The sequence below is a fragment of the Pteronotus mesoamericanus genome, unplaced genomic scaffold (genome assembly GCF_021234165.1).
Source record: "Pteronotus mesoamericanus isolate MK-2021 breed Mesoamerican mustached bat unplaced genomic scaffold, CSHL_Meso_final contig_2, whole genome shotgun sequence".
Lineage (NCBI taxonomy): Eukaryota > Metazoa > Chordata > Mammalia > Chiroptera > Mormoopidae > Pteronotus > Pteronotus mesoamericanus.
This window is the reverse complement of record NW_026555084.1, coordinates 30,373,995-30,388,703: the sequence shown is the minus strand read 5'-3', so window position 1 is coordinate 30,388,703 and position 14,709 is coordinate 30,373,995. Positions and strand designations below refer to the sequence as shown.

The 14,709-nt window shown below is 42.1% G+C and overlaps 1 protein-coding gene across 1 annotated transcript in view; it reads left to right on the top strand.

The window, feature by feature from the left end:
- Nucleotides 1-2,326, top strand: part of CHSY3 (chondroitin sulfate synthase 3) — a 246,880-nt gene extending 244,554 nt beyond the window's left edge. Inside the window, exon 3 of the mRNA XM_054568511.1 lies at nucleotides 764-2,326. Within this exon, the coding sequence (XP_054424486.1) occupies nucleotides 764-2,326 (1,563 nt within the window). The remainder of the gene's footprint in view (nucleotides 1-763) is intronic.
- The last annotated feature ends 12,383 nt before the right edge of the window (nucleotides 2,327-14,709 follow it).

Sequence of the window (14,709 nt, the reverse complement as noted above, 5' to 3'; positions counted from 1 at the left end):
TATCAGGAGACTAAATAAAATTTACATCTGCTTCGGGGGTAATACCGTCAGTCCAAGCAAAGGGCACTGGATTCACACCTCAGATGAACCCCTCAGTTTGGAAAATCCATGTTCTGCCCACTTGCCTTTCACAATGATCCATTGTAGGGTTATGGATATATTCAATTCTTGTTTTCTTTGATATTTTAGGTTGATTTCAGAATGAATAAAGGGACAAAGATTCTTTACTTTGAAATATATAGCTGGAGATTAGCGTGCAGTATTTGCATATGAACTGACAGGTTAGTTTGCAATATTAGAGCATCTAGATTTGACACTTTAAAACTATTTTCATTTCTTTTAAATACAAATTTTGCACCATTTTAAGGATATAATTTAAGGATATTATTTTAAGGATATAATAAGGATATTATATATCTCCATATAATTTTTTAAATATTGTATTTATTTATGTTTAGAGAGAGGAGAAGAGAAGGAGAAAGCAGGGGAGAGAAATATCAACATGTGAGAGAAATGTCAATTGGTTGCCTCTTGCACCCCCCCCGCCCCCGCCCACTGGGGACCTGGCCCGCAACCCGGGCATGTGCCCTGCCTGGGAATCAAACTGGTGACCTTTCAGCTTGCAGACCGTCACTCAATCCACTGAGCCACACCAGCCAGGGCCGAAATATAATTTTTATTAAATATTTTAATCATTATGTTTGATTTTCTTGTATTTTTTAAAAATTTATTCTAACATCCTGATTTCTTTTTTGCTTTTCAGATGCAGCAACTCTTCCATGAAAATTATGAACACAACCGAAAGGGTTATATTCAAGACCTTCACAATAGCAAAATCCATGCAGCCATAACCCTCCACCCCAACAAAAGGCCTGCCTACCAATACAGGCTGCATAACTACATGCTCAGCCGCAAAATCTCTGAACTTCGCTACCGCACCATCCAGCTGCACCGGGAGAGCGCGCTGATGAGCAAGCTCAGTAACAGCGAAGTGAGCAAAGAGGACCAACAGCTGGGAGCGCTGCCTTCCTTCAACCACTTCCAGCCTCGGGAGAGGGACGAGGTGATAGAATGGGAGTTCCTGACAGGAAAGCTCCTTTACTCAGCCTCTGAGAACCAGCCTCCTCGACAGAGCATCAGCAGCATCCTCAGAACAGCGCTGGATGACACCGTCCTGCAGGTGATGGAGATGATCAACGAGAATGCCAAGAGTAGGGGGCGGCTCATCGACTTCAAGGAAATCCAGTATGGCTACCGCAGGGTGGACCCCATGTACGGGGTAGAATACATTTTGGATCTACTCCTCTTATACAAAAGACACAAGGGAAGGAAGCTGACGGTGCCAGTGAGGCGGCATGCCTACCTCCAGCAGGTGTTCAGCAAGCCTTTCTTCAGAGAAACCGAAGAGCTAGATGTCCACAGTCTCGTGGAGAGCATTAACGGTGACACACAGTCCTTCTCCTTTATATCCGATTCTTTAAAGATATTATCCTCCTTTCAAGGGGCCAAAGCAATGGGAGGGCACAATGAAAAGAAAATACACATCCTTGTTCCTCTCGTTGGAAGGTATGACATTTTCTTGAGGTTCATGGAGAACTTTGAAAAGACTTGTCTTATCCCAGAGCAGAATGTAAAACTGGTCATCATCCTCTTCAGTAGGGATTCTGGCCAAGATTCCACCAAGCATATTGAGCTGATAAAAGACTATCAGAGTGAGTACCCTAAGGCCGAAGTGACCGTGATCCCCGTGAAGGGAGAGTTTTCCAGAGGTCTCGGTCTTGAAGTGGCTTCTTCCCAGTTTGACAATGATACTTTGCTGCTATTCTGTGATGTCGACTTGATCTTCAGAGGAGACTTTCTCCAGCGATGTAGAGACAATACAATTCAGGGGCAACAGGTGTACTACCCCATCATCTTTAGCCAGTATGATCCAAAGGTAACCAACGGAGGAAATTCACCTACTGATGATGACTTTGCCTTCTCAAAAAAGACTGGATTTTGGAGAGACTATGGATATGGAATTACCTGTATTTATAAAAGTGATCTCCTGGGTGCAGGTGGATTTGATACCTCAATACAGGGCTGGGGACTGGAAGATGTAGATCTCTACAACAAAGTTATTCTATCCGGCTTAACACCCTTCAGAAGTCAAGAAGTAGGAGTGGTGCATATTTTCCATCCAGTTCATTGTGACCCTAACTTGGACCCTAAGCAGTATAAGATGTGCTTAGGATCCAAGGCAAGTACTTTTGCCTCAACCATGCAACTGGCTGAAATCTGGTTGGAGAAACATTTGGGCGTCAGGTACAACCGGACTCTCTCCTGACAGTCCAGGCAATGCGTGTTGCCTTTTTAAAGGGGAGTTTACCTCATTGTTGGGTGTTGTTATTTTTATTTTATTATTGTTATTTTTATTATTATAATTATTATTTTCATAATTTTATTTTGTTGTCCTGGTCTTAAACAACTCTTGGTTGTCTTCCAAAGGGTGTTTGTTGACCTCAAGCAAGAGGAGTCTGCAATTCACTGATTTTTCAGATTTCTACTGAAGTCCATATGTGTATTACTTTTCTGTATCTTTATTTGAGATTGAGTTAAATCATGGCAACCAAATGACTTTTGAAGCTCATTCATCATGAAAGACAGCTTTAGAAGAATGTTCTCTTGGGTCTTACAGATGCAATATCGACTTTTATTTTGTCAAATTCAATGTGATACAAATATTAACTGGTGAAAGGTACCACAAAAGTGCTTTATGCTTCCTATGGGGAAGGGACTCTGTAATATAAACTTGAGTTTTGTAATTTATACAAGGACTTAAATATATATATACAATAATTTTCTTCATCTTTAGAATTTTTAAAGTAAATGAACACTTATGATTGTATGTTTATTTTTTAAAAAAATGTTTTAAAAATTGAGGAGTTTTGTTCCATAAGCAATCGGTACTGGCTACCCTGGTCTTAAGAAAATTATGTACTCCTCGCAACTGTCTGCTATAAATGCGAATGAACTTTATTTTCTCAAGGAAATATGATTTAATTAAATATTCATGTACATTTTAGAAGCTTTATGAAACAATGTCCTTCATTTGCTGGCAAGAAGATAAAAATGACAGAACCTGGTTATTTATAATAAAACACAGGTATAACAGTATTCTTTTTCAAAAATGCTGAAAAAATTGTGTTGATTTCTTTTAGTCATGTTTGATGCATTTCTTATAGTGGTTATAGTCACCAAAATGTGCTTGCTACACAGACTGGAAAAGTTAATGAGAGAGTCCGGGTATTCATTTGTAATATTATGCTTTAAATTCTAGCCTCCATAAGTGATTAAAATGAGCAGTTTCTTTATTCAATTCTTTTCAGGCCAGAAGTAACATTCCCCCTCAACCTCTTCAGCTCTGTGTTCAACCTGAACACAGAATAAATCAGAAACAACCTTTAATACAGATTGTAGCTGGCTCAAAGATACAAAAAGAAAATCAATGGGATTATGAATATAAAATTAATTTTAGAATTATAATTGTGCAGTTAGAGAAACCACGTAGGAAACGATCTCATTTAATTTCACATATCATTCTTTCTTAAAACTGAATCAATGGTTTCCAGTTTGTAGAAAACATAATCTTTTTCCAGAGAGAAAATGAAAATCCATGCAGGAGAGGTCCTATTCCCCACCCACCCGGGTCTGTCCCGACCGCACACAACCACTGTTTGGGCGTTTGGATGTTTGCGGTGTGCCCGCCTCTCCAGAGTTTCTGAAGCAGAAAAGGCACATACTTGATTTTTTCACGCTTTATACATACAAAATGTAGCACATTCCGCATACTGTTCTGCACTTTGATTTTCTTTTTTCACACAATTAAGAGTAAAATTTGCATTGAAATAGATTTGAAAGTGATTGTTATAAATTGGTCCCATTATTTGGAGCTGATTGCAGGAGGCCATGCAGCATTTGCCTGAGGATGGTCTCCTCTTGTAGTGAAGACATTTTAGGGGCCTCAGAAAAAAATGGCATTACTTAACATTGCAACAAACATGATGGCACCCTCCTAGACTATAACATATAATCTTCATAATGCCATGTTCATTAGAAAGGAATTAATGGCACTCTTGGATGTTAAAAAATTCAACAGGGCTGACAATTCAGAATTGATGTCTGCTCTGCTATTGTCTCTGGGCTTCACAAACCCTTACTCTAATAGCTTATTTTTCTACCTTGCGTGACTTAGCTCTTTTGCAACTTTTATTTTCCTGAACAGTATATACATTTTCATTTTTTTTAAGGGAATGGTATATCTGTTAACATGCAGTATAAAATAGTCATTTGGGAGATCCATTACTAAATAACAATTATTCATGATTTTATTAATGAAGAAAAGAAATCGGGGTCTGCTCTTTCCTTTAACTTAGACAACTGAAGTAACAGACTATTTTACAGAGGAGTAAATATAAAGGTGCCATTTAAAACACCCCAGGTCTTGGAGAGTCACGGGCAGCTGCCCGGGGCGGGGGTGGGGAGGGGGAAGCGGCACGCCCTGTCACACTGAGGGCATTGCTCGGGGGGAGCAAGGGGGTTCAGAGATCTCATCTGAACACACTCGCTGTACTGAAATTAATAGAGGCATATTTCAATTCTATTTTATAACTTCGCATTAAGCCTTCCTATAATTTTTTTCAAGCACTGCGATATTTCCTGACTGAAAATTTATTGGAGTTATACTAGTAAAATTAAGAGATTTTTAAAAATCTGTTTGGTATCGCTTGCTCAGAATCCCTTCAATGTTGAAGAGCAACACAACGCGAATGCAACCTGACGCACTTCGGATGCACGTTATCGGCGTGGCCTAATTTAGGTCGCTGTGGCCGTTCTGTGTAAGGGCTCCCCCAGTAACAGCTTCATCAGCCCTCAGCATCGTCTGATCGATCCTTTGCCATCCACTCAACACCACACTATGCATTTTACTTGCATTTTACAGATGCAATATCGACTTTTGTTTTGTTGATAGATTTTAAATGTAATCTTCACAAAAGATCTCAGAATATTGATATTATTTTCCTCATTCAACAGATAGAGTAACTGAGGCCGTGAGCGAGGCCGGGCGGCACTATAGCTTCTGGTCTAACAACCCAGCCTCCAGAAAGTGGCCTTGCATACTTCATACAGCTGGCACGCTGGAGTGCTAAGATTTATTTGCTACCTGAATCTGAAGCGCCTGTCTTCCCACTCGAACCCACGGCTCCCCAGTCGCTGGGGTGATGCAGGAGACAACAGGGGAGCACAGGCCTAGCTGACGCCGTGCACATGGTTGACCCACCGTTCAGCTCACTTCTGCGGGACGCTCCTTCTGGACAGGGCTAAGTGTGCTGATGTTTTACTCAGAGCTTCTTCAGGCTTTTAATCTCAGTCTCCCACCTCTTTCTCAGCTCCCTCTGAGCGTACTGCTCTGGGAAAGGGTTTCTTCTGTCTCCTTACTCACGTGTCCCTGGACCTTGGCCAGCAGGAAAAAATGCTCAATGACACCAATAGCAGCCCTTCTGTATGGCCTCGGCCAGCTGACAGCACAAGCTGTCCGCAGCCAGCACCACCACAGAATTGCTGGGCTATTTATGTCCCTTCACCCCTACAGACTCGGCTAAAGCAACTTTATCAGAGCAGAGAGATTTCTGAATCTAAAAGTGGAGACCATTATGCCTAGTTAATAGTTGGGAAGCTACAGGAATGAAATACTCAGATGTGGACTGCTCCAACCAAGGGAATAAATGCTCACTGGAAAGGTAAATTATAAAGTTCCTCTGTTTTTAGCCTCGGAAAGCTGGAGCCCCTCTCCGGGGGTGAGCAGCCCCATGGCTGGGACACTCTGGTTTCACGTGGTCGTATTTTCAGGTTGGCCCTGGGCAGCTCCTTCCTCCAGCAAGAGGCCCGGGAGGAGGCCTCTTCCCAGCGGCCGGCATTGCCGAGATGAGAGGCCGCAGCGCTGCCGGCCCAGCGAGGCCTCCCCAGGACCGCGTCGCCCTGGGGGAAACGGCCTGCCCTGGCCTGGGACCTAGAGAAACTCAGCGTCTCCATTCCTTACCTCTCCCCACCCAAGAGGAAAATCGGTTTAAGCAGGTATAGAATATATCAGGGTGAGTCTCCAACAGCCAGTAAAACGTCTGCAGCCCTTTCTTGGCCATGGGGATGTGATTTACATGGGAGAATGGAGGGCTCAAGACACCTTACATTATGTAGCCAAGCTACCGGCCTTTTCCTACCACCTGCTGCTTTCTGAGTCGCTGCACCTTTGCCGCCAAATCAGAGGGACCCAGTGTGCCGTACCGCAGGGATCTCTCTCAGAGAGGACAGTTAGGAACCCAAAAATTGTCTGCTTAAGCTCGTTTGTGCTTACGGTAGTGCTCCCTTGAGTCACTGTTTCGCCTTTCTGTGGTTTCAGGAACCCACAGCCGGACTCAGCCGGAAAATATTAAGGGGAAAGTTTCAGACAGAAGTGACTCGTAAGTTTTAAATTACGCACCGTTCTGAGTAGTGATGAAGTCTGGCAAGTCCCAGTCCGTCCTGCTCAGCACGTGACTCGTCTGTGTTCCCAGTGTCTCCAGCCGCGGACCCTCCGGCTGTTAGTGACGGAGGAGCCAGCGTGGGTACCAGATCGGCTGTCACACTATGGCCATGCTGGCGTTCCAGTCACCCCTATTTCACTCAGTAATGACTCCAAAGCACAAAGTGGCACTGATAATTCAGGTGTGTCACAGAGAAGCCAGAAAGTGCTTCCTTTAGGTGAAAGGGTGAAAGTTCTCTACTTAATAAGGAAAGAAAAAAAGGCCTATGCTGAGGTTGCTGCGATCTATGGTAAGAATGAATTTTCTATCCTTGATGTTGTGAAGAAGGGATAAGAAACGTGTGCTAGTTTGCTGAGGCGGGTGGAGAGAGAGAGGCTATGTGACCTAAGCGGTGCATGACCAGGCCGCAGCGCCACGCCGTGCCCCTCACTTCATCTCGTCTCAGGGCCACTGTATCACCGCACATCATCACAAGGAGCGGGGTGAGTGCGGCACAGTAACATCTTGAGAGAGGCCATATTCACAGAACCTGTATAACAGTATATTGCCACAGTTGTCCTATTTTATTAATTATTGTTCATCTCTTACCGTGTCTAATTTATAAATTAAACTTTATCATGGGTATGTGTTTATAGGAAAAATACATCGTATATGTATGGTTCTGTGCTATTTACAGTTTCAGGTGTCCACAGGGCACTTGAAATGTATCCCCCATGCATGAGAGGGACGGCTGAAATTATTGCAGCCATCTGTCTTCAGGAAGTGGCCTGTGATTGTGACGATCACAGGACAAATGGGCAAAATAGTACCATAAGGGACACTAAAGGGACCTGATATCAGTTCTTAGTGCTGCTGACTTGCCTACCTTCCCCACTTGTATTAGCATCATAGTCATTGCCAAACATACAGTAAAGGCCGGCTGTCTGTGTCAAGGAGGCTGTGTCCAGAGCCTCCTAGAACTTCTGTTTTCAAACAGTAGCAACCGGAGAGGCAGGATGGCGTCAGGATAGTCGGGGCAGGTCAGGGCAGCGCTGCCCCCGTGCCCACGGCATCGCTGAGGCGCCTGCCGCACTCACTGCCGCTGTGCCGACAGGCGGTGGGCGTGGGGAGCCACCGGCAGTCGTTCCTGCCCCCAGGGGGCGATACTGTCCTGCCAGCAGCAAGCAGCAAACCACCTGGCGCTGGCACACAGATGCCGGCATGGCCTCGTGTTGCCTTCGATTTGACAGGCACCGGCTTCCCTCTTCCTCTCTTCCGCCTGAAGCCGGTTTGAAATTCTACTCCATGCAGGATTTTATTTCAGTTAAAATCAATCCATATGCATAAGTCTGGAGGCTGGCATAAAAGCCGAGGTTGTTGAGTTTCGATGGCTGTTCCATTCCCACCCAACTTCAGTCCTTATTTATAGGATTAATTCTGAAGCAATTGGCGGGTATAAGAATAGGATAAAATTTTATTTTAAATAGACCTGTTATAAATAGAGTGACTTCAACAGAAAAAAAGAAAAGAAAAAGAAAAAGCTCCCCCCCCCCATACTTGCTTTTATCTACAATGTTAATCCATTAACAAATATTTACACACAACTTGTTTGGGAATACTCTGAAGTAGAAACTCATAAGACTGAAAATTTGCCTCACCTGAAAGCAAACCTCTCCCCCCTCGCAGGCCTCCTCCTGTGGGTCTGTTTTCCATCTCTCTCTGAGTTCCACCTCGACCGCTATCCCTTAAAGCCCCACAAAATCACACTTTCTTATTTTATCCAAATGAGGAAAGGCTTGTATATACGCAAAATAGAATGTAAGATCTGTAGGAGAAGTTCAAATACAGAAATATGAACCTGTCTTCATTCTGGCATAGCATGTTCAGTTTGACATCAGTCAGAAACAACTCAGGGCCAGAAGTTCATACTAAAAAATGGAAGTAAATACCACAACCTTAGAGTTAATACGTTTTTGTATCTAATCTATTAAATATTCTCTTACCACAGTCAGCCTCGAGTTTATTTCCCTTTCCCTCCCATACCCACCAAAGTGGCTCCAATACCTGTTTCTAAAAGGAAAGTCTTTGATAGATGATAAATAAAATGTTAAAGGGACAATATTATGAAAACAAGGGGCAATGGCAGTGAATTGTGTGTCTGCTTTAAAAAAAAAAATTTCCTTTTCTCTGCTAGTGGATTCCTCCTTGTCTCCCACACTAAGGAACTACTTGATACAAGACACATACGGTTTAGACTATAAATTTCTAGTGTTGGTTTTGAGAAGTTGCTACTGTAGAAATCATAACTTGAAGGCTGAAGTTAACATAAATTTTTCAACTCTTTTTCATTAGCAACCCTGGTCTATTTAAAGTATACTGGAATTTATCTCTCCTCCTTGTTTGCCAAGTGGAATCCCAAGGGCAGGATCTTATGCTGCCTCTTGAGTATTCAGATACACAGAAGGCAGAGAAGTTTGAAACTCTTCGGCCCCTCCAAGTGCTTCCCATTCCTCAGTTAATCTGTCTAACATTAAATTCAGGTTTGCACTTTAATATAAAAAAAATTGCATCAATATATTTCCTGACTTAGTTTTCATTCATTTAAAGGAAAAGCAATTTCATGAATAAATCTTAATTTGTATTTTTAGGAATTATTTTGCTTTCAAAAACTAAATTTATAATGAAAGGTATCAGTTTACATATATTTTATAATTTATTTCATAAGCCTGATTATATGGAGCTTAAGAGTATCAAATAGGTTACCTCAGCTGGTCAGTGTTGTCCAGATACACCAAGGTTGCGGGTTTGATCCCCAGTCAGGGCAAGTACAAGAATCAACCAATGAATGCATGAGTAAGTGGAACAACAAAGCGAGGGTTCTCTCTCTCTCCCCTCCCGCTTCCTCTCTCTCTCTCTCTAAAATCAATAAAAACAAGAATATCAAGTAATTATGTGATTTATACGGTTATCACTGTTTCCCCAATATCTGTAATGTTCATATTTTCATATTCTACATAAGACAAGTAGATCCTTTTAAGGAGACTAAGAGCTCAGAAAGTGCTCCGAAGGGACAGGAAGCATCACGCTTTTACACCTACGCCTTGGGCAATGTGCAGTTAATTTAGGAAAGCCCCCTTTGTCTTCAAACATTTCTCCCATTTGTCAGTTCATTAAAGAAGCCATTTTAATAAGGAAGGGAAAAAGGCAAAGTGAGTTCTTTTGTTATTTGATCTATCATGGTAGCAGCAATACAGCTATTGTTCACTAAGTGCTTACTGACTCTGCCCTGTTACTGGGGAAACGCACCCTCTCTTAGCTTCAGCTCTAAAGTAGGTACCATTGCCCCCATGTTACAGGTGAGCAGCATGGGTGACAGAGATTCATTTTGTTCTCCAAAGTGAAAATGTCTGGGCTGGCGCTGGGTACAGGTACATCTGAGCCAGCCACAGGCTTCCCCCGAAACGACAGGCGAGGCCGGTGCACCTGTGTCCTTCCCTACCGTGAGGACCGCGCTGGGCACTCTGTGAGCAAGATTCAGGTGCACTTACACCACTTTGGCAGTGACGGCGGAAGGTCTTGGCAGGGAAACTCTTCCGGCCTTTCTCCCTCCCTCTCGCGCTCCCTCCTTCCTCCTTAGTTCCTTCGCTTAACAAGGCACTCGAACGCCTTACTTGAGACCGACTGCCAGGATGGCATCTCATTTTGTTCCAACGGCTGCCTCGCTAGCATCAGTCTGCACCAAGTGACTGGGTTGGCCACGATGCCACAATTCGTAATTTGGTCACATTAAAACATCTTAAAGGAGAGAAGTAGGGTATTATGAAATAGAGACTCACAGATAGTGAGACAAATATCGAAGAGAAAGACTTTAAACTCCACAGAATGCACATACAGGGGTGTGCAAACGTAGCTGTACAGTTGTTCATATGCATAATAATGCAATAATAAATAATAATACAAAAATAAATTCTGGGTTTTGCACACTCACAATTGTAGACCTACATTTGCCCACCCCTGTATTTTGGAATAAAATCATACTTTTACATATGCTTTTAAAAGGCATAATTCATTGAGCTTACTTCTTAAATAAATATAAGTAAGTGTATCAAATGTATCAGTTCATACTTCTAAACTGTATGCTTTACTGAGGGCAAAGCGGGAAAAATTGAGACAACTGTAATAGAACAAACATGATTTTAAAATTAAAAAATTTAAAAAATAAAGTAAAATGTATGCTTTACTGCTTTCACTCTAATAGCTCCTAGATATTTTAATTTTATTATTATTATTAATTATTATTTAAAGAAATAACTTTTGACTATGAATCATATGGGAAAATGTCAGTCATTTTTTAAACAAAACATATTCTGAGACAATTTATAACAGCAGATTTTTGGCTTTAAAAAAATCCAGTTGTGAGTAGGTTGCAGGTATTATTTCTCTGGGCATTCTCAGAAAAGAAATTTGAGCTTTAATATTTTTTCTTTTCTTTCTTTTTTTTTTTTTTGCAAAAAATTAGCTGCAAGGAGAAAAGTGAGTGGAAATGAGCCACTTCCTCCTTCTGTGCTTTCATAAATATTTTTCTGTTCTCTTTACTCCTTGACCTTTTTGATACTAGCACCTCTTTCCTTCGGTGGGAACTCGTTCCTACGCCAGGAGCCGTAAGCTGCTGCTCTTTATTCCTCTCTTTCCCAGCAACGGCCTGCCTTTCCATGGGCAGAACAGCCAAACTCATTTCCCATTCTAATTGATTTCCCCAGCATCTTCAGAAAGCTCATTCTTGTATTACGTATTTCAAAATTCTTTCAGTGAGTGGTTAATAAAATGGTTTTTTAAACATTAATGTTTTTGAGAAATATGTTTCATCTCAAAATAGATCAAAGCTGCACAGTACTAACTTCTTTCGCTTTCCATTGAAGCCAAATGAAATTTTTAAAGTAGTTTAAAAAACAGGAAATTGTTTTAGAAATTACCGGATTCATCTCGTTTTAAAATAATATCTAAAAATATTTAGTCTCCTTTCAATAAGAATCTACACGGACTTTTGAAGACCCAAGCTATTGTTTGAGTTAGCATAGTATAAGACTCTGAAAATAAGCAGGATCTTGATTATGCACAGACTCGTTGTTACTTCTCTTCTTAAAATTTTCTAAAGTTTTCCAAATTCACTTAGAATAAAACCTGAACTCCTCACCGTGTCCTGTAACGGTGCCACCCGCCCTGCCCCCACCCGCGCTGAGCCCTGCCCCTGGCTCACGCCCTGCTTCGCCAGCTGCGGTCCTCCACGCCGGCCTCTGCGTGGACGTTCAGCCGGCCACGCTCAGGCCACGCTCGCTCCCTGAACGCGGCAAGTCTGTCCTTGAGGTCTTCTCCTGGTTGCTCCTTTTTGTAATGGGATCTCGGCACAAACCCTGCTTTGTCAGAGAGGCTTTCCTTAATCACCCAACCTTAAATAGCAACTTCTGCCGCCCCGCCAAGTTCTGTTCCTTGACTTCCCTGTTTACCGCCATCAGCTAGTCGTTATCACTCTCATAGGGCATCTCCTATACCTCTATCTGGTACAGTCTGTTTACAGCGAGCCTGGTGTTTTCATTGTTTACCTTTTTATATATCCAGCTCCGGTCACCTTCTAAAACGCAGGCTCCACGAGAACTGGGAGAGTAGCTGCCTGCTCAGTGCGCTCAGGCTCTGGAAGAGAGGCTCACACGCTGAGCTCATACACCCGCTCAGGGGTCTCAGCCCCCGGACCGCGAACCTGACTTAGACAGGACAGCACTTAGGTGACGGCTCAGGCTCCGTCTCTTTTCCTCCCCGCGCTTTCTCCTCCACCCGCCACCCTCCTTAATCTCTCCGCTTCCCTAGTTCATCTTTTTCATTTATTTTAGCGTTGTGGATTTCTAGCTTCTTCGTTCAGGGTTCTGCCTCATTTTACCCCATTTGCTCCACCCATTTATCAGCAAATTTTCCATCTTTTAGTATAAGCTGCATATTTATTAAATACTGAGGGGAAAATACCCACTCCTATGTTTACCTAAGGACTAAATTGTCGTTAGAACTTGCTAATGCAAGTTACTGTGACAAGATTAGATATGTAAAGTTGGGGAAACCTGTACCCCACCCCAACAATCTCACCCATTCCATGTAAGTGAGAGAAATAATTTTTATACCGTTGCACTCAAATTCTGGTGATGCAGAGTTTGGAGTCTACCTAAAATTTTTATGCAATTCTAGCTTTTAAAAGAATAATGCTTTATTTTTATTTTTATTAATTGATTTGAGAGAAAGAGAGAGAGACAAACATTGATTTGTTGTTCCACTTATCGATGCATTTATTGGTTGATTCTTGTATGTGCCCTGACCAGGGATTGAACCACCATCTTAGTGTATTGGGATGACATTAACCAACTGAGCTAACTGGCCAGGATAATGCTTAATTTTTTTTAAAGATTTTATTTATTTATTGTTAGAGAGGGGAAGGGAGGGAGAAAGAGGGAGAGAAAGATCCACATGTGGTTGCATCTCAAGCACCCGCTACTGGGGACCTGGTCCACAACCCAGGCGTGTGCCCTGACTGGCAATTGAACCAGCAACCCTTTGGTTCACGGGCCAGAGCTCAATCCACTGAGCCACACCAGCCAGGGCATTATTTTTATCTTTAATATTTCCCAACAAATAGCACTGCCTTTATTAACATTTTATTTTTTATGGATTAAAAAGAATAACAATAAAAATCTGAGTAAGCAGATGTAGCAAGCTTCAAACCCCAAAAAACCTACCTAGCTTTCACCACAGGGATGAAGATAGGGGAATTTTACCCTGTAGACCACCATCCTGCCAAGTTGGGTTTTTTGTTGGCTGTTTTGGTGTTTGTTTGTTTGTTTGTTTGTTTTGGTCTATATTTATTTTGTCCTGACAGAAGACATGGGGTTTCTGGCTTAGTGAGCAGACTGATTATCTCCTTACAGAACACCTTGCATTGGTTTCCCACATGCCAAGCCCTCCAGGGTGATGCAGCTGAGATCCAGGTGCACCCGGTGCATGCAAGGAGTCAAAGCTTTCGTAGGGTGCCTGGCATAGCTGTCTCCTCAGCGAAGGCGAGCCCTCATCTTTCTGAAGTGAACAGATTCTCTCTGAGGAGAGGCAGGCAAGATCTCTAGAACCATTATGGCTATAATCGAAACAAATGGTCCCAGGGGAGAGAAACCTGTAAATCGCTTACCAAGGATTTAACTGGACTTAACTTCCAAGGTGTGCTTGCTGCTCATTCATCTTTTAATCCAGGGTGCTGGCACTTTCTGCTCAGAGAGCTCTGGCTGTGAAGAAACATGAAAATATTTGTGGAATGTTGTCTCCTCAAACTCCAGTGCACCTGCTTTTAAGGTCACGTCTTCGTGACTTTACAGTACACATGGGACACGCCGTGGCAGTGCCTAGAGCATGAAACTGGTATTCCGTCGAGGTTGCGAGTTAACCATACTTCCCTTTAGTCCCCGTTTCAAAACGCTGTCTCTTCATTTAACATTTGGTTATCAAGGCGTGTGTGCCTCTCCTTTTCTCACGGATCTCCTGCCTGCCAATAATTCATGAAACTAGCTTTCTGAAGGCCCACTTTTATATTGATTCCAAAAACTAAAAGAAGCAACATAATGCTGTTTTTAAGAGGTGTAAAAATCAAGTCTGACTCAGTGGTTCTGTCTAGAAAACTCTTAAAAACTTTCTCATGAAAAAATAATGTTCACTTGTACATAACAGTTATTCCTTCTCTTGTGTTTCACTTTGCAATCTGTAGACATTCATTGGAATGTTATTGTGTAGGCAGAAATGTGACATTTTGTCTGTTAAATGTCCACACTTATAAGTTAGAAAAAAATAAAACTACTTCATCCCAACTGAGAATTTAGATATTAAAGGCTTATTTTCAATTGAAATGGAAATTCAGTATTGAAATGTTCTTTAACTTATCCCTCAAACGAAAGGTTCTTCTCCTGACAGAGATTAATACATCCACAACATTTGTTGTTTTTATAAACTTAACATCCTCTTCTCTAATCAATTCTCAATTAGGTCAAAAAGGCACACACTGTTCTGCAGAAATTTTCAGATAGTCAGAAATGCTGACACTTTATCAATGCTCAGAGGGAAATTAAGGGTGGGTGTGAAGAATATCAAT